Below are 24,349 nucleotides of genomic sequence, written 5' to 3' on the forward strand. Positions count from 1 at the left end.
GCCCGCACCAGCGCCCGCCGGGCTGCATCCCGCTCGGGGCGGTAGGAGCAGCTCCTGATTGCACTTTTACGAGCAGCCGATCCGGCACAGCCCGCGGTGACGCCGCAGCCTCCGCCCGCACTCGCGATCCCCCGGCGGGACGTGGCTCGGGGCGGCCTCGTTCCGTCCCGGCGCGCATCGCACCTCCCCTGACATCGCTGCCCCGCCGCTGCCCTCGTCGCACCCGCCCCGTCCCGGCCGCCGCTCCCGCTGGGCGCAGCCCGGGCCGCACCCGCCGTGCCGCCCTCGGGGCGGGGAAACGCCACGTAATACTCGGGAAAGCAGCAACCCGAGTTTCGTTTCTTCGGGACCGGGCGGCAGCAGCGGGAGGATGGCGGCGTTGACCAAAGCTCGGTCGGAGCCGAACCTGCTGGCGCTGGAAGAGGAGCTGACGTGCTCCATCTGCCTCTGCATCTTCAGCGTCCCCGTGACGGTGCCCTGCGGGCACAACTTCTGCGCCTCCTGCCTGGAGCTCACCTGGGCCGACCAGGCGCAGAACTTCAGCTGCCCGCAGTGCCGCACCACCTTCCCGGGCCGCCCGCAGCTCCGCAAGAACACGGTGCTTTGCCGGGTGGTAGAGCAGCTGCAGGGCTGTGGGGCCGGGGACAAGGACGACGATGAGTGTGAGGAGGAAGAGCGGGAGGCGGCAGCCCCCATCTACTGCGACAGCTGTCTGCAGGCGGCCGCCACGCAGACCTGCCTCACCTGCATGGCCTCCTTCTGCCCCGAGCACCTGCGGCCGCACCGCGACAGCCCGGCCTTCCGCGACCATCAGCTGTGCCCACCTGTGCGGGACCTGCAGCAGAGGAAGTGCCCGCAGCACAACAAGCTCTTTGAGTTCTTCTGCAGCCAGCACAGCTACTGCATCTGCTCGCTCTGCCTGCTGAGCCACAAGCTGTGCCACACCAGCCCACTGCAGCAGGCCAAAGACAAAGCTGAGGTGAGAACGGGGTGACCAGGAGCAGAACTGTCTGCAGACGCTCCCCGGGTGATGGCAGAACTGCCCGTTGTGTGCAGGGGCCACGGGTGGCAGAGTGCCAGCAGCCACACGTGCTGCAGTCCTGTATGTGGTTTGGCAGATAACTGTCTGCCCTTCCACACTTGCCTGAGTGTGTCTTCATTGTGCGTGTGTTCCTTCTCTCTAAGGCTGTGCTCCTGCCCCCAGGACAGGGCAGTGCTGTGGCTGAGCACAAAGCAGTGCTGAGGGCAATCCCTGCTCTGTGCCTTAGAGGCCCCAGCAGTACTTGGCCTGCGGCACAGCGCCCGGCCCTCTGCACAGGGTCTGCTGTGTGGCCTGAGAGACTGCAGGCAGACACTGCACAGGGTGTGTTCTAACAAAGCAAAGAATCATAAAAGTAGCTTAGGGAGATCTGTAGCACGAGCAAAATGAGCCAGGAGCTGTTATCCGTAGGGCAGTGGGGAAGGAAAGCTGGCCAGTGCATCTCACAGCACTCAGAAGTGATCCAATCACATCTGAGAAATAAAATGCTCTGTTAAAATGAGAGGTGAGCAGCAGTATTTACCCAGTGCCCAAAGTCCAGGGTAAAAGTTAAAGCAAAGTTTATTTTCAGTGCTGGGAGCTGCTCTGCTGATGAGAGCATTCTCCCTTATCAGGAGAATGACTCAAGGATGCCCATCTTTTAGAAAAGGTGGGGCTGCTGGCCCCACAAACTGCATGCATGCAGGAGAGCATAAGGAGCAGGCTTATGGGTTTTAAATGAGTAGTACTGAATGCTTACAGTGGTTATCTAGGGCTCTCAACTGTGATTCTTACTTCAGTAACCATGACCTGACCGACAGCACAGCAACACCTTTTCTAAACTGCTCTCTCATCTCCTCTCTTGCAGTCAGCACTGAAGAAGAAGCTGGCAGAGCTGCACAGCCAGAGTGAAAGATCTGTGCAAGCAATGAACTCTGTGAAAACAATCCAAAGTCAAGCTGCTGTAAGTGACAACACTTTTGCTTGGTGTGTGTTGGCTCCTGAATGCTGTTTGTACTCCTGTGGCAGTAGTTGTACTGAGATTGCCTTGTCAGGAAAAAACCTCACTGAGAAGGACAGAAAAGAGCCATTTTGGCAGAGCCAGGCAGCTCCATGGCAGATGGGAGCAAACGCAACTCCTGACAGGGGTGGTTCTCACCCACACAGGAGTTACCTGAGCAGTAACTGGGATGAACCCATCCATTGCCACTGCACCAGAAAGTGTGCATCTGTGCAGCCCAAGCTAAAGCATTAGTGAGCAGCAACTGTTCTAACTGTGAGATGGCCTGGCTGGTCCAGCCCCGCAGAACAGACACAGAACTGTCTTAATTTCTACTTAGGAGTAAATGACTTTTCTTTCCAAACTACATAGAATACATAGCGAGTAATTGGAGTTTACATGCTCCTCAAATACATTTTTTTTCTTGCAGTAGTAGCAGCACTTTTCCCCTAACTGTTGGTTTGAAACCAGTTTCTGCCTGTTTGTGTCTGCTCCAGGAGACAGCTGCCAGAAAGCGAGATTTGCTGAGAGCTGAGTTTTTGGAAATTAAAGCTTTAATAGAAGAAAAAGAAAACAAGACCCTGAAAGTAGTTATGGAAGAAGAAAAAAGAATTTGCAGTAAGCTTGATTACATATATAAAATTCTGGGAAGCAAGAAGAATGAAATTCAGTCTCTGAGAGACCAGATTGAGATGGCACTGACCGAAGGCGATGATATTCTCTTTTTAAAGGTAATGTGTCCTTTAAATACAAATCTAATTCTTTAGGTTTTTAGAAGCAGAATCACAAAAAACTGCCCTGGTCGTCCTGCTTTCCAGATCCTTTAGTCGAATGATAATGCAGTCATGTGCAAGAACCTTGTATAACAAGATGTACTGATAAGTACATAAACACGAGTGAAAGAACGCTGGAACAAACTGCTGTCTGCGATTCCACCTCTCCCCAGTTCAGCCACTATTTGTGTTGCGTGCAGAAAGGCCTCTGAGGGAGAGCTCCCCTCTGTGAGGTGTTACATCTCCGTGCTGTGAGGCAGAGCTTTCTTATTGCTTCAGCTATCAGGAGGTAATGCTTATGGGCTGCTGAACTGCTGCTGAAATTTTGCCAAGGCTTTGTCTGACTGTCACCTGTGCTCTTTTGCATTTGAGATAAATGGACAAAACCCAACCCATTTAAAGTAACCTGGTTGTATTTCTCACATAAATTGCTCTGCATGAGATTTTCCGTTTCTCATTTCAGAGAGCAGCAGCACTGCAACGAACATCAGTAAAAGAGGCTTTTGTCCCAGTGATTGAAATGGACCACAACATGATACACGCTGCTTATCAGTCTGCCATTAACCTTAAAGAAGTTGTCAAACTTGCAGTGAATGTGCCTGTGGATAAAAGAACGGATGGTATTGTATCACTGTGGGAACTGGCATTTTGTGCCTCGGCTTTGAGTTCAAATGAGAGAGATTCCCTCTCCAATCCAAATATAAAAACTAGTGCAGCAAATAGAGCCCATCAATATACTTTGTGTCTTCCAACTTCCAAACAAAAACGTGTAGTCTGGGCTGAACTATATGGGAACAGAATGTGCTGGTGACTCTTACTTTTATCTGTACTTGGATAAGTTATGAGTACTGTGATACTGTGCCCCTCTGGCACAGCCTGTCCTTCATTTTTTTTTTAAAGTAATTTACATTTTTATTATGTAGTAGGGTTGGATGCAGTCAGGATATAGATTTAAGAGGGAAACATAAAGTGCCTTAGGAGTGATAGGAGTATGGTTAAACAATTGTAAAGGTACTAATGGTGTCATTTTATAGAATAAAGTCCTACTTACCGAGTTAAGCAGGAGTCTCTCCTGGATTGGAGCATGGGTAACTTCTGTGCAGTTCCACTTCTGCCAAGTGTCACTTAAGTTCTGATCACACACCTGAAAAAGAAGGTTGTTCATGCATTACTCTTCTTGGCAATACAGACCGTAATGTGAAATATTGTCCTTGCAGCAAAACCACCTCCTGGGAAAATGAAGCCACCTTCAATGCCTTCTCCAAACAAACCTGTTTTTAAAAAAAAGCCTGCTGCAGACTGTAAGTATTGAAGAACATCATCCTGTCCTAACCATGGCTTTACCATTAAAGAAGACTTCAAGCACGTACCCCAGAGCTTTCTGCTCTGGTGGCGATGCAGCAATTATGTATAATGAGCACTGGGCCTGGGAAGGGCAGGATGTTTTGTGCTGTTTAGTGATGGATACTTTGTGAGTTGCAATCTGCACAGATTCAGTGCCATCAGCTTCAGCATGCACGTGTGCTTCTAGTAGTCAGTGTGGATGGCAAAGTGAAGCCAAGCCTCCAACCTCTGGTTCCTGTAGTACCCACTGCTCTTCTGCCTCGCAATGCTTTGCAATATTTCTTCTTTTACTTGTACTAAACATCTGGGTTGCTTCTTCCATCTACTTATATGAAACGAATTCTGCTTATGAGCTAATCATGTTCTGTTTTTTTCCTCCTCAAAGCATGTACCCACAAAGAGAAAACCTCTCAACAAATGAAAATCACTCTGCTGGAGGAGACAGATACCCGTAAGTAGTGATGAGAGGCAGCCTCCAACATTTTGATGGGCAGATTGCTTCCGCTCTAAGGCTGCCACTTCCCCCGATGTGTTCCAGCCTAGAGTTCTGGGTTGATGACCCTCTGAAATGGGAGGCAAACAGTAGGTTGTGTTTCTTGTGTAGCTTTGCAGTATGGGTGGCCTCAATGTGCTGCACTGTCAGCTTTATCTACTGCTGCAGTTCCAGAAGAGCCATGATGATGGCATTACAGTTGGCAGAGAGTAAACTGTTAACTTTTTTTTCCAGAGGACAAAAAGAATCCCGTTAAATTCGGGAAGTTCAGACTCTGATTTTCACTGACTGCTCGTAAAGTGATAAGCAGATGATTGCTAATGGCGGTATATTGTGCATATATGTATATATATAGTGTGTAAAGCTTGACAAGACAGTGAGCAGCCTGAGCTGATACTGAAATGAGCCCTCCTTGCAGCACACAGCTAGGCCAGATAACTCTGGAGATCTACTCCAACCTGAACCTCTCTGCTTCTGTTATGCATGTGGAGTTTCTTCCCAACTGACCAAATTCTCTTCTGTCAACACAGCACCAAGCGTGGGAGCATCAAATGCTGCAACTGCTGCTAAAGTGAAAGAACTTATCAGCAGCTTCCTGAAAAAAACCAGAGTGGAGCTTTTGCAGTGTAAGACAGAAAACATTGCACTATTTAAAGATGAACTCTCTGTGCTTATTGCACTGGTGCCATGTGACTTTTGTGGTCACCTGACAAAAAGACTTATGAAGGGTTTGGTTAGGTAGGTGGCCTTTGGTAGGTTATAAAATAGTTGTTACAAGTTTTGAAGCATTAGGAGGTGGGAAGCTTAACTTATTTTAAGTGATTCTTTTGCCAGATGAAGCAAATTAATCTTCAGCATCCTGGTATTTGTCAGAGAGTAAATGAAGTTTTATCAGTAACATCTTTTGATTTTTCCCAGATGACTGCATTAGGGGGAGTCTAGAAATGCAAGGAAACCCACTGTACTTTCCTTTGGAATTAAATGCAGGCCCTGTGTGAGCCCACAGAGGCAGTGATATCCTTTCACTGCCAGATCAGCAGTCTCCCTCTGCTGCTGGCATATGTTTGGGTGGTGAGGGAAACCCTGGGGCTGTAGGAAGGAAGGATGCTTACCCACTGCTGCCTGCCTGCTCAGTGACACAGAGCTGCAGGTCAGCCCAGCAGCTACCACTGCAGCCAGAACTGCCTGCGCTGCGGAGGAATGCTGAGCAGAGATAGAGATGTCGAAATCTGCTGCCTACAAGGGAGTGAATAAACAAAAGTGCCTTGATCTTTATTACCTCCTGTTGATTCATGTCTTTGCAGATGCTGCTAATGTCACACTGGATTTCAACACAGCCCACAACAGAGTGGCTCTGTCTGAGCGATACACCAAGATGTCCGTTTCAGACGTCCTACTGAATTACAACCACCACCCTCAGCGTTTCACAGACTGTCCCCAGGTGCTGGGGTTCCAGTGCTTCAAGAGAGGCATCCACTACTGGGAAGTGGAACTGCAGCAGAACAACTTCTGTGGCATTGGCATCTGCTACGGCAGCATGGAGCGGCAGGGCCCGAACAGCCGCCTGGGTAGGAACAGCAGTTCTTGGTGTATCGAGTGGTTTAATTCCAAAATTTCAGCCTGGCATAATGATGTTGAAAAGTGCTTACCCAGTACAAGGGCTACTAAGATCGGTGTGCTGCTCCACTGTGATGGAGGGTTCGTGCTCTTCCTGACTGTTGGGGAAAACCTTAACTTGATCTATAAATTCAAAGCCCAGTTTACTGAAGCTGTGCACCCTGCCTTTTGGTTATTTTCCAGTGGCACTGTTCTCTCTCTCTGCCAAATGAAACCATAAGGCCTGGTACCTTCATGTAGTTTGCCTGGATACTGACATACAGATAATCATTCCCTGCAGCATCTCATCTTTGTAGCTATAAAACATATGTTGAATTCATAAATATTTACTTATTTGTCTTAGTCTAAGCAGTGTCAAAGATTCTGGGTTGGTTGCTTTTTTTTGTTTTTGTGGGTTTTGGTGTTTTTCTGTTTTTTCTTTGCATGAAAATTAATGACTCTTAGGTAGTTTAGGATGTCGGATGATTCTATGGCCTGCATTGCTATAGCCTGTAGGTAGCGATCGAGTAAAACGATGAACTAAAAAGCAGAGAGAAAGGATTTGCAAAGACTACAATACAACCCATTAACAAATGAGTTGTTCAGTAGCTGCTGTAGATTCTGCAGTTGTTGTAAAGGATCTTCAGTTTTCAGGCCTGTGTTTCACAGGTAGCAATATGGCTGTTTGAGAAGGAGATAGGAGAGATTCCCTGAAAAGTGTTTCAGGCTTTGAGGTTGGTCTCTGTTTTGCATCAACTTTTTCTCTATATTCAGACTGTTGTCTGCGGCCAGGATTTACAGTGTGTGTTCTCAGTGTGTGACTGCCACTGAGCTGCAATGGAAGGAACTGTTGAAAGAGGTAAATTCAGGTCTTGTGACACTCGGTTGTAAAAATCGTTACGATAGATCTCATTAGAAGCTGATGGATAAGACATGGTATCAGAATCACCAGGAAATAAATGACAGTGAATATATCACAGAATATATCTTCAGGAAGATATCCAGTCTAACAGTGTGGATCTGTAACAATAGTCTGTGGGTTGAAGCATTCTGTGTCGTGTTCTGACCCACAATATGCTTCACATCCTCACAGTGAAGGCTCTTTGGAGTTTCTGTTGTGTGTTGAGGAGTTCAGGGAGTGTATGTTTGGTTTGTAGAGGAGCATAAACGTGCTGTTCACTCAAAGCAGAGTCTCCTGTCATGAAACCTTTCCCCTTTGGAAGGCAGGATGTTCTCTGTTGGCATATTTTCATTTGCTTAGTTGGTAGAGACTGGATTTCCTGTGGGGTGAATATGTTACTGTGACTCTGATTTGAGGAGCACAGTGCATAAAGAATGATGTTTCCTCTTTGTGAGAAGCATCCTTTGAAGCCTACAAGAAATCAGCGCAAAAGGGAATACATTTCCATCTCCTCTGAAACGGATCTTTAATTCTCCTGGTCTTCTTTGGGTTGTGGTATGTTCCCAGAAGTCCTCATCATGTGCAGAGGAATCTGTACCTCAGCTTTTCTTAATCACGGCTTTAAAACAATCAGTAGGCAATTGAGGTATTTGGATCTCTGAGGTACTGAGCCTGTACCTTGGTGATGACTCTGGACTCACTATGCTAGCTCTATGTCTTGGAGCTCCCCATGGAGAACAAGGAAGCTCATATGATGGAATTCTTGGACTCCAGTGGGATTTAGTATGTGCTGAGGAAAAAAACCACAAAGCTACTTCTGACAGTTTGAAAGGGAACTGTTAGAATGCTCAAAAGAACCTCTGACTACATTTCATGTTAGTCAAAGAGTTTTAGAGGGCAACTTGTAGGAACTTAAACTTTGTGGTCTTTGGTTGCTTGGTTTGAAATAGTACTCATAGTACTTTGCAAAGGATAGCATCGTTCTGATACTTCCATTCCTTGGTCCAGAATGGTGTATGGAATTGATGCTGGATCTACAAGAGTGACTGCTGTCTTTGGAATGGTTGTTCTATTTCAAGAGTCCCACCCTTCCAATGCACTGAAACACTTCAAAAGGTGAGGAAGGAGGATGGGTCCTGTTAGGAACCAAGAGTGCAGTCAGGTGCAGTCAGAACTTCTTTTTCCTTTTCCATTTCCAGCTCTCCAGCTGTGGGGACATGAGCAGTTTCATCTGAGAAATCCTTTCCAGTGAGCTGCTCAGCCATGGCATAGGGCTGCAGATTCGCCCAGAGGGATGCTGGAGGAGTTCCCTGTCCCCTTTTTATGGGGAAAAAAGGTACTCCAGGGGTGTGTGCAGTGGAGAGAGTCCAGCTCTTCTGTTATCTTCTTGCTCTTTGGGTTTCAAAGGGGTGTCAACATTAACCTCTAAGTCTTTGGGTTTCCTTTAGCCATAGCATGGAGTGACACTCAAGCTAAGGATAGAAGAGCTCTTATTCTGCCACGATGGACAACGGTAGATTTTTTAAATGTGACATCAGCATGTATCATGTAAGACATGTTCTGGTTTACCATGAGCACTGAAACAAGCCTTCCACTGTACTATAGGGGGTTCTTGTTTTTGGTTTGCTTTTGTGCCAGAAATGAACCAGAATAGTAGAATGAAGGTATGTTAGTTTGGAACAAAGAGAGAAACGTACAGCTGCCACACTTCTGAAAGGTGTTATTTCAGATATCTCTGGATTTATCAAAACATTGGGGCTGATATAACAGAGTAAAATATTAGTTTGTAGAATGGCCTGGGTTGAAAAGGACCACAATGATCATCGAGTTTCAACCTGCCTGCTATGTCCAGGATTGACTTAGTTACAGCAGGATAAATAATGGCTCAGGAAAACTAGAGTGCTTTTACTCAGCCAGTAATACTATCAAAGCTACAATGGTTTTAAATAAAACATAGATATAAACACAGATTCCAGTTACACTTTTCTAAAGAACCTGACTTCATCAGTCTAGAAAGAAAATGAATCCTAATAATCCTTAATAAAGCCGTGAATGTTAAATGATTTGCACACTGATGTACAAATGAGAGTAACTGGTGAGATCCTTACCCACTGCATGCCTTCATCTGTATTAATTTTTCTTCAATGAAAAGTAGTAGTAAAGTACTACAATTAGTAAATGCTTGTGCATGTCTAGATGTGCCAGTCGTGCTGCTATCAGCCCTGTGCTTCAGCACAAACGTGAGCTGCTCAGTGCTGCAGCAGTTTCAGCTTGGTGTGCTTCTCAGGGCAGCAACACTGATTTTATGTTTTTTTATTAATTACTGCAATTATTAATATGTTTTATTGTCACGCCTGTCATCTCTTAGATGTTGTTGATCGTTTCAGTTATCTCAGTGAACTGATTTTTTTAATTCAAGAAATATTAATTGCAAACCCGAGCTCTAAAGGTTTTCTTCCATGCTCAGACTTGAAGCGAGCAGCACGGAAAGGAGAAATAAAGGTGCTGTCGTGTTCAAACCACTGCTGTCTTACTGTGTGACGCGGTGAGGAGCACCAAAGAGGGGAGGGAAGGAAAGCCGTGCGGGCTGAGGCGAGCCGTGCGCCGCCGCGTCCATGGAGAACCGAAGAGCGGGGATGTTCAGAAGAAACGCGGATGACCTTCAGCGTCCAGGAGCCGCAGCTGTCAGGGAGCAGCAGCGGGCGGCGCCTCCTCAAGGCAGGGCGGGCGGGGAGCGAAGCGGGCGCCATGTCAGGGCTGGGAGCCGGGGGTAAAACCCCACGTTTCTAACATTTTTAAACGCTTGTCCGTAAGAATCAATCGAGAAAAGGTTTCTAATTAAAGCCGGTCGAGCTTTTCGCTCAGGGCTCTGCAATTCCGCCGTCCTCGGCGCAGTTAATTTCAGTCATACCTCTTACGAATAATCAGAGCAGCGCTGGCAAGGCACGACGACGGGCCGCGTTCCCGCCCGGAGCTGTGAGGGCCGCGCCCCTGACGCAGCACAGCGCGCGGCGATGGCGGGACGGGCTGTGGGGGCGCTCGGCTCGGCTCAGCGCGGCCTCGCGCGGGCACGCGGCGCTCCCATAGCCGAGGAGCAGCGGCACTGCGCCCTGCGGACGTCCGACCCGCAGCACGGCTGCACGGCCCGGCGGGACGGGACGCGCTGCACGGCTGCAGGCCGCTCTCCCGCCTCGTGCCCCGTGCTGAGCACCTGAGCGCCGGCCACGTTCGCCGGCAGGCCCGTGCAGCTCCCAGAACTCACCTTTTGCTTCTGTGCGTAGTGAGAAACAGGAAAATAATGAGTTTAAATACTTTAATCCACACGCTTTAGACCAGAGATAAATACAGCACAAACAACAGGACAACACAACAGCTCGTCAGGACGCTCAGGAGCAGCCAGTCCTTGCAAAACCTGCACTTGCAAGGCTCTGTGAGCAGCACGGCACCGGCCTTCCTCCAAAGAGCCTTGGGGAGCTCAGCCACAACAGGCTGCAGTGCCACTGACTACCAGGGTTTCAGTTTCACTTCTGTTGGGCGGGGTTCAGCCCTGACAGCGTGCTGTGACTGCACGAGGTGCAGCTTTTATAGGCAGAACCTCACCCAGGCAAATAACGCATTATTACCCTTATTATGACTGGAGTGAACGTGGCACTAGCCCACAGGTCAGTGCCAGCATCACCTGCTTCAGAAACATTGGATTAAGCCAGCGAGAATCGCAAACAAAGCAGAGCTGCATGGAAAGCTCCAGATTCACAGTGGGGACGGCCCAGCTGCTGGCAGTGAGAGCTGCAGTCCCACTCCTTACCCCCCCTTCCGAACACCAAAGGAGAATGTGGCATTTAAGAACATTGCCACGTCAAGAACCACATAACCACTCGCCTTCAGAATCTGCATTGGAGGTTCAGTGTTATGCTGTAAGACCTCACGCAGCTGACAGCAACGAGCATCCAGCTCTGCTCTGAGATCTGTTCCCGGGAATGCAGAGAGAATGGTGCAGATGGCTTTTGTTGAGGTTGGACACTTAAACTGCACCATAAGGAAACAACTGTTTCATGACCATTCCTGTTTCAGTGCTCTGTAAGAGAAACACAAAACCCACCCAGTCCTAAATGTCTGTCTTGGTTGATGAAACTTTACAATTTCCCCTTTTGGTCTATTATTTGCATGCTAAGCTCAGTGTTTTTTTGTGTTTTTTTTTCTTTCCTTATTTAAAGCAACTTCAGAATATGCACACACATCCAATACAAATTCCAAGTCACAGTAGTTCCAAGCTAAAGAATAACTTTTCTTTTTTAAACTTTTAACATGCTGGTATTTTCTTGTAAGTAGTTATTATTAGTTACAGCTTTTCAGAGTCACGTTTGTACAGTATTCTGACCACTCATTACTAAATAGGAATAACTACTATACAGTTGAAGTTACAAGCTACAAAAATAAAAATCCATTCTGTTTAACTATAAAAACCCTATAAAGAGAAGATGGCTGGAGGTACTCAAGGATTACAACATTGGTAGGTGACAAAATGGCTTCTGAGGGATGTAAACTTCAAAGACTCAGAATGCAACAAACTCACAACATGAGCTCCCACTTAGCCCTAGGAGAAAAGGATTTATGCTGAAACCTGTAAACAACTGGCAAATGAAGCAGTGCAACAATTATATACAATAATAAGAGTTTACAGCACAGTAAACAGGGTAGTATTAATGAGAAGTAAAATTTTACATACATTCATACTTTCAAGCAGCAAAGGCCAGATCCTCAGCTAAAGCATGACAGTGTAACATTACTAGTTTTAATGGAGGCATGTGGCTTTACTCCAGCTGAAGTCTGTCCCTGAAATGCCCAAAACCTGCACTGGGTATTCAGCACTCTGCCGTGCCTTTAGAACAGTGGCCTAAACAATGCTGCAATACAGAACCTGTAAATTCTCTCAGTACATCTAATTGCTAAATGCCCTCTGTTGTTTCTTCCCCACATTCAAGGTGCAGCTATAGTGTCTCAGAGCAAAAATCAGAGCATTTTTAAGTAAGTGGTTCACATTCACCAGGATCACTGATGCTGCTACTCTAAATCTGATATCCTGATCTACTCCTACTGAGTACAATCTTGCTTCTTTTTTAAGAAAACTGCAAGTAGTGCTAAGTATGAAATACAGAACAAAAAAGGATTTTCAGCTAGAACATGTGAAGGTTCCTACGTGTCCTACTCCTACCCACAGATTAAGTAGCTATGATGCAGTGCTGCTCTTCCACAAAGCGTTCCTAAGTACTGTAACATTCATACTGTTATGCTGTTTACAGCTAAGGTACAGTGCTTCAAGTTGGTTTGCTTTAAGCAGTTAGATACGATAATATACACTGAAAAAAAGCTGTGAGCATCAGTGCATGTAACGCAGAGGCAGAAGGAACTGAAACAAGAACTTCAACTCCTGGTTCTGAGAACCTGTGGAAAATGTGGACACTCGTCCCCAGCAGCAGAGAGCAAAAACTGCACTGTGAGAACAGGAATGCTACGCCTGAGGTGCCCATTCTAATATTTCCCAGGAATTATCTGAGTAAATCAGCGATTGAGGCAACTGAACAAGGTGGGCTGCTGTGTGAAACCATTCAACGTGCTTTGCTGACAAGTTAGCCAGCATAAAGCATCAAAGAGAAAGCTCAAAGTGGAGAAATGCATAAATAAAGAAGTCCAAGGAAGCCCAAGACAAAAAGTTCTGTGCGTATGGAAATGCACACATGCACTCTCCTCTCAACATGCACACAAACAAACGAGGTTGGAGCCAGGCAGGAAGCCATGCACAGGAAGGCTCTCCTTCAGTTTGCTGTTTGCATTTCACAGGACTGGGAGCCTACAAAGGATGCTACAGAATCTGACCAAGCTTCTGTAACGCCAGCGTGTTCAAAATCAACTCCTGGCAACCACTTTTGAGTGCTTGACAGTTTTTGTTAGTATTCACTCTCCACATTTTACATAAGGTTACACTGTGTGAAGACTGCCAGAATAACCTACTCATTGTTTGCCTTTATTTTTCCTCAGTATTCATCAGTAAGAGGGCAAGGGAGAATCCTTCTGGGCAGGCCGTGAGGCCCAGCTGCAGAATACCCTCTTCTGGGTAAATGATGTACTGCAGTATTTTGAGGTTTGCAGTGCTTTCAGGGAGCTATCTGTACAGCAGCCATTTGTACCAGTGCTTTCTGTACCAACAACATTAAAACAAAAACATGTAGCAGTTTTAAAGCCACAACACAAGTCAACATTAAACAACTACAGCTATATTACAGGCTACAGAAAATAATCTATGTCAGCGTTACAATCTGGGAGCCCATTGCTCACATTCACTTTTAGAAGTTGGACCAAAACTTAAACAGTCCCATAAGAGTAACTCAAAATAACCAACTCTATTTGCAACACAGTGGAAAAGAGGATGCATTTAAATGAAAGGATGGAGCATAGGAAGCAGCAGCAAGACTTCCCAATGGATCCTAGTGCTAACATCTGCTTAAAAAGCTTTTGTCCTCATGCATATGACAACTATATACAGTTGCAATAGAAGGATGACCACATGCCCGGTTGGAAACTGGACACATACAGCATATTCTCCACACGATCAATGCAAATATACAAGAAGCTCTCCATGTCTGTAACAGTTAGACTTGCCACCTATTGCTTCCTGCAATCACCAACAGTCAGTTCGTGAAACAAACCTCTTCACTCCCACACCCAGGAATGGAATGATCTGTGCAATACAGACCATTTAACAGGGGCTCTGCCAACAAACGCACACCTAGATGTTACTTTCAATTCTCATCCTCCTTGCTTTCTGCAAAGGTACTGATAGATTTCCATTTCCCAAAGAGTATTTCACACTCAGGACTGGATTCCTGGCAAAGTGCACTAAGTGTGCATCAGTGGAACCTGCCCAGGCAGAACAGATGTGGAAAACCAGCTTACCTACCAGCAAAGAGGGGAGAAAAGAAAAGCGAAGCTTTCCAAGTCATTTTTCTAGATGCTGGGAGTTCAAAGAAGGAAGTTTTTGATCCGCTGAAGATTTTTAAGCTATAAGATAATGTGAAAAATCACCTGATCAATGTCAGGGAGCTCTTCAAATTGCACTCTGAACAGTTCAGATCAACAGCCAGTGGGTGCGACTTCTTGTGAGGAAATACTGCCCTTCAGAGCACATACTCTGCTTTTCCAGAGCCATCTGTTTGTACATGAGAGTTATGTGAGAAGCACAATGTAGAACTTAAATATCTGTAGGATGCTCATGTCTGTAAGTTAACAAATAAAAACAACTTTCCACTACAAGGCTTCTGAAGCTACAAATTGAAACTCTGTAACAAAACAAAAAAGTTAGGGCAACAGGTTTATCTAACATTGCATGTTTTTGCATATTTTAAATACTTTTTACATAGACCTCTATATTTACATACTATAAAACAACTCAGATGAGGTGTGGGAGGCTGATGAATGAGACATTTCAAATGGTATCTGCCTTACAGTTCATTCTACTCCGATCACATTTCCAGATAACCAGTAGTAGTGCCAGACCCAGCACGTACACTTCCTAGAATGAATACTATCAATTTAAACATCCAGATAGAACTACAATTAAGGGTTTTAAAAACACTAACTTCCCCAAGGCTTAATAACTTATTTTAAAATGTAAATAGTTCATTCACTGTTAATGCAAACTTCGTTTTATAGACTGTTGAAAAACAGTTTCTTCTTGCAAGACCCAGAGACAACCTGCCTTACCTAATGGTGTCTCTCACAGTCAGCATAAAGAAAAATGAAAAGCGATGGGGGAAATTTGACAAAAGCAGCAACATTTGGAAGTTCAGGTCCTTGATCTTAACTCTCATCTGCTGCGGGTTTAAAATACCTATCAGAAGAAAAATAGGAAGCAGGTTTTCACTTCTGTTAACTGTGAAGGTGTTTTCACCTGAGAAGCTTCAGATATGTCAAAGTGACAGTGTACAAGCACTGGTGTATGTGTACTTAGCCTTTATATGAGTATAAGCCACTTACTATGGCCCTACACTCACATGGGGAATGACGACTCGGGGTCGATAGAGATCTGATTCCTTAAAGGCCAGTCAGAAATCAAACATTTAATTCCCCCTCCAGCCCAATGAACATGTGAACAACTGAACCTTCTAACCTCCACAAACCTAGCCCTCCTCCTCAGATTGAAACAGTGAACAGATGGACTTGCTGCCAATTGTTTTCAGGTAATTCAAAGCAAGACCTTTAAAAAGCCTCTTGAATACCTTAATAATGATGGTTTGCCAGCCATCATCATTTAAAACCATCTGATATATATTTTGAACAGCTCCTTTGTCAAGTTTTCCTCCAGCAAGCCTCCTTAAGAACTAAAATGCATTGCTATTTACAAAAAGTAGAATTAATCTCTCACTGAACTGAAGCAGGCAGTCAGAGGATCATTCAGTGCAAATCACGGTACAACTATTTCCAAGCTGTATTTTGGGTACTTGGGCTTACAAAGCCACTAACAGAGTCATTTGCTACCATACCCCTCTCAGAAACCTTTGGTCCAAAAACATGTTACTTGCAAAGTGCCTTGCCAAGAGCCCCCACATCCTCCACTTTCCCAGTCAAACCTATAAGATGTGTTACTGCACAAGCAGGCACACCAAAAAGAATTTATCCTGCTCCCAAGAGATGGCAGCCAGGTGCAGGCTGTCCTCAAAAAAAACAGCTCATATTCTACCTATTCTGGTTTTCTGTTATGGAACTGTCCCCGGGAAAAAGAAGAGGTGCAAGCAGGCTGAACTCCCAGTGGTTCTCCTTTCCAAGGGTATACACCTTTTGCATGCAATACTGCATATGTGCACAAGATGTGATTCTACAGCAGGGAAGAACTGCAGCATCTGGCCCTTCCCTCCCATCACAGTAACTTCTCCAGCTGGAGAGGCTGGGTACCACTGCCAGTCTAAAAGGCAAAACAGTTGTGGTAATTCAGCTGCGAAAATGTTCGTGAATGTGAAACCATGGTTTCCTCAACCCTAATTAATTCACAAGTATGAACCTTACAGCATAATCCTTAAGCTAGATCAAGCATTCTCAGTGTTTTCAATGGGTCGAAGTTCTTCACTGCGTTCTGTTGCGTCCCACGGAATTTAAGCATCTTCATCTGTCTGCTCTCTCACGTGCTCCTGCTCAGACACGCTGGATGCGTCGTCGTCTGTTTGTTCACCCGAATGATACAACATCAGTGCGTGTGTCTTATGAGTTATGGTAACAGTGCATGGCCCCTGAGCCCACGGCTCTCCGTCCACCTGCATTGGCATCTTTGAGCTCTTCAAGATCAGCTAATGTTAAACAGAAGAAGACACAATCACAGCAGCTCAGTGTAGCTCTGAAGACACCTTTTTAAACTACAGCGTACTGATGTTGCACAGTTTGAGACTTGCAGGAGAGAAACTTAGTACATAATTCCTTGTACTCATAGGCCACCGACCACAGCAGCAGAGGTTGTTAATTATGCATGTCAGCCTTTGCTAAGTAAAGAAACATTCAGCTCAGCTGCGGACTGAAACCTTAGGCCATACAGATGAGTGCCTGAAGCTGTATGCTGCGTGCTGAAAAGACTTAGGGAAACACGTTCATAAAAGCTACTTACCCTCACTGTATGTGCCTGCCCTAGACGAACAGGATTGGCTAGTTTCACCTGAATCTGAGCACAGTGGAAGGAACCATGAACTCCAACAACTTCCAGAAGTCCATCATCGTGCCTATGAATTGAGAAAGCAGGCTCTTTTTTAGGGAGGCTTATGAGCTCTAGAGCACACATCCAAACATTACAGTCTTCCATTGTTGTTACCATGGAGAAGATAAACGTTACAATTATTTATTTCTCCTGAACAATAGGTCACACTGAACAGCAAGGGAAGCTGTACAAAAGCAGGTCAAATACTGAGCTATACTCCTGGTATTCCCTACCTGGCTACTGGCAATTACAGGTATGTTGCATTCTGAGACTTACAGTGCCTGTTTAAAGCCCTTGATGGATTTCTGTCCTAGAAATTTTTAAGTCTTCTATCTTTCAGTCATTTTAGTCCATTACTAATCCAGAGAAAAAAAAAAAATAGCTTTTTTTGGCACAGAACTTTGTCCAAATAATTTTTGGAAGCTTAGCCTCATGGGCATTTTAAGGGAACTATGGAATGTATTTATTTGTGTACCTTGCCAAGGGATAAGGTTCATCACCCATTCCTTCCCAGAGCCTACAGCCACCTCCCCAGTATCCAATGTTCAGGACAATGATGCCTTCCAAATTGGGTAACTCGATTCTCTCACCATCCAACTCTAGCTTTAAAAGAGAAACAGAAGTTAATTATCACATAGTGAATTCAAAACTGCAAGAAATGCTAATTATTCTCTTTATCCATTTAATAGACTTATGCTTGAAGCAAGAAAAAAAAACCAACACAAAACCAGCCTGTGAGCTAAACTGACCCTGGACAAATAGGATGTATTTTCTTCTCATACTTTAAAAAAAAAAGACTTCTGATTTTACGACAAGATCAATATGTTGTGCTTTGTAATTGTAATCAATTCCTGTTAATAGAAAACACAAAACAAACAAAATGAGAACACACAAAAAAACCTTATTCATGTAAGTCTCTGGTGCAGATTTTAACTCAGCCTCTGCAGCTGAACTGAGACCTGAGCCAAGAGCTGAAAAAATTTCAGGAATTCTCTGTAAGCTCAAAGGCATGAATTCCATGCAGCAAGTTGCAGACAGCAAAGGAACCTGAGCATCAGGAAAACTCCACACAGCGCAGAGCTGTCCTTACACAAGTGTCCTTACAGAGTAAACTGCAAAGCTTTTTCCCTTTCCTTTTGTAAGGTCAATTTTTATACTCCACTATTTGCCTAGTAAATAAGGAAGTTAAAAAACTTACCTCAACTTTCTTGTTAAGATCTTTACATTCCTGTACTAAGCAGTCTTTGGTTCCATAAAAAAAATAAACGGCCTGCAAAAAACAAGGGGGAAACAGAAAACACTGTTAGAAAAAGGCAACACATATGAAGCCTACTGTAAATGTCATGCTGTCAGGACCAAACCTTATCATCTACCATGCACACCTAACACACCTGCACAACAGGACAGCTGTGCAGAGACTGCACCAGTACGGTTCACTAATGCCTGAAGACACATTTTCTTTCAGAATGAGAGCTCTAAAGACTGAAAATCAGCTGAACAGAAATTAATATACAATATTTACTTAGAAGAACTTACGTCACAGGAGGGGGAAAAAACAAGTCAGAAATGACAAGGGGAAAGCGCCATTTTACTCAACACACCTTATTAATAATTCTGCTGGAAAACAGAGAGGGAGTCTTCTCACGATGGGCATGGAAATTCAGAGCCATAAGAGCATCAGGTCCTATAGAAAAGTAGTTGTTCATTGTGAATACCTGTAAGAGAAGATTTCTATTTATGATCTTATCAAGTATTATTAATTAGAAATTAAAAGCCACCACAATTAATGGGAAGTAGGTAACCAGAAAATATAACTGTACAGGTATTTCACAGAATCCGTGCTTATAATTGCAAGCCATACCTTTGGCTTCCTTAAGTTGTAGTATCCTTTGCTTGTCACTTGAACTTTCCATCTGAAAAACAAAGCTATTATTTAGACTTGTGACAAAGAAACTACTCTCAGTATCAGAGCAGCTAAGGATCTCAAAAGACTCGCATGTAATTGAATTGCATCATAAAGGAGGTAAGCAATGCAGAACAACTAAACATAGGCTAAGTTTGGACCTCAGTTATTCTGCAGTTTCCTAACCCACTTAGGAATTTCACATGCACTGCTTTAATTGGATAGACCTATGGTAATATTTGGTTCTACAGAATTGACCTTTCCACTGCTACCCACCTGTCCAGCACGATTCCATCTGCCTCCATCACATTGCGTAGGATCTGTTCCACAGGAACTTCTCCAGCATAACCTGCACCCCAGCCCAGTGTATTGGACAGGTCGTTACCTGTTCCTAGAGGTAAAATTGCAACTTGTGGGATAAAGCGTTCTTGCCCCTAGGACACAGAAGCAGTGCACATTAGCTACTTTTCAGCATTCATTTTCCACCTTCTCTCCCCTAACGTTCAAGTTACATAAGCACCATTAACCCTCAGAGCAGCTTGTTACCCAGTGCTGAGCGACACAGCTGCCACTATGAGCACAGCAGGTGGCCAGCAGAAGCACTTGCAGTAAGGATAATGCAAATAAAGGCAATGTCAAGCCATGGTGGGGAGAAAAGAAAATGCAAACGCAGCAGAGAAACAGTGCATTATTAATAGCAAACAGAACAATCCCTCAGGAAAATGATGCTTTGGTTCTGGAAAAAGGGAAGCCTGAACTACTTGTCCCATTTCCCAACCTGCTGCAGTAAGTCACTACTGCTGTTACTGTGTGCACCTCTGGGGAGTGACACCAAGAACACAAAGGCTGCCAACCACAGTGAAAGAAAAAGGCTCTTACAGCACTGAAGTGATGGCAGTTCTGAAAACCCTCGCATATATAATACTACTCAATTATGGACAGCAATTTACATGCCCCCAGAAACAAAGCCACTATGTAAGGTTCAGCAGCGTCACATGCACAAAGTGTCCTGAACAGATGCAGAGATGATGATTTCTTCAGGCAAAGAAAAAGAGCGACATACAAAATATCCTGTAGCAATTTTCAAATAAGCTTCTAACATTCAAAGTTTTTATACATTTTTCTTCATAACACAATGCACTTTTGTCCTCAGTACACATAAGCAGTTCTGCAATTATTTTTCTATAGGCTCATTCAGGAAGATGTCTGTGATAAAGGCAGGTAAGAGATTAGGCTGCAGCACTTCTCACCATAAGACAGCTTTTCATTTGAAGTACGATACCTTTATCTTCATTTCATCGATGGCATCCAGGACCCAGCCTACTGTACCATCCCCACCACAGACAAGAACCCTGACAGCATTGCAAGGCAGCAAGGAACAGAGTTGGAGTGCTTTAGCAGGTGTAATTTTGCTTAAATCAAAAACCTAGAACAAAGAAAATAAGTTCTGTAAGTTCACAGAATGGGACTCAGGATTTGCTTCACAAATAAACAACTTCAAGATGTTCATTCTAATACAAAATAAACATTCTCCATAGTATCACATAAGCAAATGAGCTGTTTTGACTTTTTATGACCTGGATTCAGTCTGCCAAAGTCACAAAATCGCTCCAGGTGCTTCACTAGCAATAAATGCCACTGATAAATCAAGCTGACCAAGTCCTAAGAAAATCCTGTATCCAAAAACACTACAAGGAATTTTCTGAAGATGAAAGACTTCAGTTGAAAGTTATTTTAAGATATTCAAGATACAAAGAGGTCTGTTTTTTAAAGCCTTACTGGGATGCCTTTAAAACAAAGGCGCAGTGTTTTCTATTAGTCTGTATTCCAAAGCACTCTTTTGAACTTCAAAAGAGGAATATGAAGGTGCAGCCAGGAAATCCAAGGAACAACTCACTGCCGTCACGTCAACATCCTGTGCTGTAAGGGGAAAGTGTCAGCACAGAGCAACGGCTGCCAGCACCGCCATTCCACGAGAAAGCAGACACACAAACCAACATTTCAAATGAAGATTTAAACATTTCATTTTCTAAGAACTAGCAGACTACTTCGAGGGCCAGATACTCGTCATCAGAATGCCTGCGTGTATTACACAGAAAACGTGCAACCATTAGAAGAACCAGGACAAACACAGAGGTGGGAAGGCCCCACATTTCAGTCTTCCTGTAAACCTGTTCTTTCTAACACAACAAACTGCATGAATTCGTTTCCTTTACTCTCCCTCAAGATCTTATTGCCATTACGGAAGCAAAGTGATGTTGATTCTAATTTCTGTTTTTATTTTACTATAGAGGCTTCTCACTGCAATTACCTGAACAGGGTTCAGCAGAATTTTAAATTCTCCTAGTAAAGTCTCTCCCATGTTGTTCCCACTACGAGTGTTTGCCAGCACGATTACTGGGATCCAGTGCTCTCTGCAGTAAGGGACCACCTGCAAAAAGGCAACAATAAGTAACTTGCACTAATTCTGCCTGGTTGAAAATGTCTCAAGTCTTGCTCCAAAACCTGTCCTGTTTAAGTGCTGGTTAGCTGGAAGTCATCAAAATAAACAAGTATTTTCAGCACACCAAGGCTGAACATTTCCATTCTGTGGTGTCCAGGACAACAAACACTGCAGTTAGATAAGTAACAAAACATTACAGAACTGTTCAAGCAGTGATGTTTCTCACACACAGTTTTGGTATGCAACAGTTCTTGTGATGTAAGGACACTTCTTCCCACACCTCTACCAAATTTTCAGATTTTATTACAAAGCAGAAGCAGACAATATATATATAAAAGGAAGCAGCAGACAATTACCTTTTCATAATCAGTTCTTCTGTCTTTACGCATCTGGTTGATTGTAGACAGGTAGTAGGGTGGAATAATCAGGTCTCTGAATTCTCCAAACGTGCACTCCTCAATCTTTAAACAATCCAACATGCATTCATCATGGACAGTGCACTGACACCACACACACCTGGAGAAGAGACCAAAAACCACGAGAATTCATCCTCAAGTAACTGGCATACAAACATTGTACATTTACTTTAGAGAGACTGGAAAGCACTCACATCACATGCACTGCTACAAGTAATACCCTAAACCCAGTACAGAAAACACTGTGCAGTCTATAGAATTTGAAACGACCACCTATTGGCTACAAAGACAAACACAGAACTTCATCATGTCACTGAATGTTTAGAAAAACGTTTGAATTTTGTGAACTAAATTACTTTTAAATTAATTATATGCTTTTAACTCCAAATGTCAGAGCTACAAATATTCACTTGCAGTGAGTGCAATATAAAGTCACACTCAGAGCTCATAGGTAAAACTGAGCTCCTATCCATCCTTCCTGAGCATACACTACAGTACAGCTCACTAATTTAAGATGTTACTGCTACATTAAATGCCTTTTAAGTGTATTTCTTAATAGTGGTAATATTCTCAAGTCTGAAGCCCAAAACATTGCACTTGCACAGTACTGTGCAAGGCCATTGGATTTCGTTATGCAAAACTGCTCAGCTTTTTGGCCTATTCTAGAAGCCATCCTGGAAAACAGAGTAGAACAAGAGGGAATACTGCAACTCCTCCTGCCAGCCTCTGCAAAATGTTAATCCTCACTTGCCACATCCAAAGCCTGGGTTTAAGCAGCTGTGAAAGCTATTTTTGGGTCTTTCTGCTTAACCCAGCACACAACTAGAGCAGCAGTGATATTTGCCTGTAGACAGTGAATATCAAGGCACTGCGTTTTCTCCCTCTCACACTTTTGATTCCCAAATCCCGACCCTTTTCTACTCTGCTAGGCACACTCTCAAGATCTCACTTCTGACAGTATGCCTGTTTAGACTGAATTCTGCTGACTTTCTGCCAAACTGACAGTATGACACAGGAGTAAAGAAAAGCAGACAGCTGACATCCTTTGGGAAGGCAGAGGTCACACTCTGCACTGCTCACAGGATGAGGACTATCAGCTCTCTATCCTGGCCCAACATCTCATGCTGATAACTTTAAAAGCACCCTTGCTGATGCAGTATGAGCCCTTGAATGTTTTCTTATAATTTCTTTATCATTATTGCCACAAACTGTAACAATGGACTATATTACACCAGCTTTTAAAACCTTCCTATTTGCTTATTCTGGGTGTTTCTAAAAGGAAAAAACAAAACAGTTAGGGTAGGGTTGGTTGTTCCAGCTGCACTGATCAGATGCCAATTTTGCAGTTACACGGGCATTTTTGGCAATCTGAAACACGTGCTGTGCCACTACTATAATCACACCGTACAAACAATCAGAACTTCCTCATGCCTGTCCTCACAACACAAGCTCTCTTGGGCTTAGTCTTCTAGATGTAATTATATAGCAGCTAGCATATCACGATGGAGAAATGCAATTAAGAGAACAAGCAGACGCAAGAGGCAACGTCTTAACATATGAGTGAAATTATTGACCAGAACTCATTTTGTCATAGATTCTTCCACACAGTTTTTGTGGCAACGTGCTCCAACAATACCGGGGTAAATACAGCACAGAAACGGCAGCACACTTTCCCACGGAAAGCCAGCCTCCACCGCAGTACCTGTAATCGCAGAGCTTGGGCTGCGTGCCGCACTGCTGCTTGCACACCACGCAGTGGCTGCAGAGCGGGACGTTGCCCCTGATCCAATGGTGCGGCATAGAGCCGCGGGCTCCACCTTCGCTCCTCATCACGATTTCCTTGCAGAGGAAATGCTGGTCGGCCTTCTTCAGGCATCCCTCGCAGACACGCAGCCCGCAGCAGCTGCAGAAAGTGCCTCTGAGGACGTGCTGAGCGCACACGCAGCAGTAGGAGGGCTGCCCGAAGAGGTCCGTGTAGTGCCAGTCGTGCTCGCTCTTGTAAAAGATGTCACGTATCAGCATCTGCCGCCGGGAGCGGTGGAAGCTGCACCACAGGGTGATCAGCACGGGCAGGATGACGGAGCACAGCGTCCAGAACACCAAGCTCCGGTCCGCGACGACCGACGACATGGAGAAGGCTCCGCTCCCGCTCTCTGCTCCCGCCATCCCCGCCGGCGCGGCCTCCCCGCCTACCCCCTCACGTCGCCCGAGGAGACGGCACGGCGAGGCCGGGGCCGGCTGCCCGCCGCGAGGAAACGACGGGCGGCTTCGGAAAGCATCTTCCGACCCCTCGCCGGCTCTAAGCGCCTCCGATCCGACCCACCCGGCTGCGGGGCCTCGGCGCCGGCAGGGACGAGGAGCTCCGATGCCGCCAGCCCGGCCGGCCCGGCCCGCAGCGGCCGTGGGGGGGCGCGAAGCGGAAGCGGAAATGGCCGCGGCGGTTGCCGGGCAACGGGCGCCGCCTGGAAAGTGGCTGCTGCCGCCGGCGCCGAGGCGCGATCTGTGCCCGGCGTTTCGAAGCCTCGCGGCCGCGCAACGTTAGTGCAATGCTGTGCTGTACAGTGCAGTGCAATGCAGTGCAGTGCAGTGCTATGCTGTGCTGTACAGTGCAGTGCAATGCAGTGCTATGCTGTGCTGTGAAGGCTCCCCTGTAGCAGTTCTCAAAACTGACAGTCGGTGCCATTAGAAGCCGCAGTTCTTTGCGAGTCAAGAACAAAACGTTCAGCTGT

The 24,349-nt window shown here is 45.2% G+C and overlaps 2 protein-coding genes across 3 annotated transcripts; one reads left to right on the plus strand and one right to left on the minus strand.

The window, feature by feature from the left end:
* Nucleotides 1–279: 279 nt before the first annotated feature.
* TRIM25 (tripartite motif containing 25) lies at nt 280–9,188 on the plus strand. The gene is made up of 8 exons (XM_048964949.1): nt 280–979; nt 1,887–1,982; nt 2,516–2,749; nt 3,255–3,411; nt 4,009–4,092; nt 4,521–4,586; nt 5,159–5,254; nt 5,933–9,188. The coding sequence occupies exons 1-8, from the start codon at nt 371–373 to the stop codon at nt 6,463–6,465; spliced, it is 1,875 nt and encodes a 624-aa protein (XP_048820906.1). The 5' UTR covers nt 280–370; the 3' UTR covers nt 6,466–9,188.
* Nucleotides 3,282–24,047, minus strand: DGKE (diacylglycerol kinase epsilon). Of its 2 annotated transcripts, XM_048964953.1 has the most exons (12): nt 23,323–24,047; nt 21,561–21,720; nt 21,073–21,192; nt 20,044–20,187; nt 19,038–19,195; nt 18,720–18,771; nt 18,460–18,573; nt 18,057–18,128; nt 17,334–17,461; nt 16,772–16,883; nt 3,843–3,935; nt 3,282–3,390 (listed from the first exon to the last, which is right to left on the minus strand). In XM_048964953.1, exons 1-12 carry the CDS (start codon nt 23,784–23,786, stop codon nt 3,370–3,372), a joined length of 1,638 nt encoding a protein of 545 aa, XP_048820910.1. In that variant the 5' UTR covers nt 23,787–24,047; the 3' UTR covers nt 3,282–3,369. The 2 variants fall into 2 exon arrangements, with proteins under 2 accessions (XP_048820910.1, XP_048820908.1); XM_048964951.1 differs by lacking the exons at nt 3,282–3,390; nt 3,843–3,935 and adding an exon at nt 12,366–16,460 and having other exon boundaries at nt 23,323–24,046.
* Nucleotides 24,048–24,349: the final 302 nt, after the last annotated feature.

This window comes from Lagopus muta, chromosome 18, assembly GCF_023343835.1.
Source record: "Lagopus muta isolate bLagMut1 chromosome 18, bLagMut1 primary, whole genome shotgun sequence".
Classification (NCBI taxonomy): Eukaryota; Metazoa; Chordata; class Aves; order Galliformes; family Phasianidae; genus Lagopus; species Lagopus muta.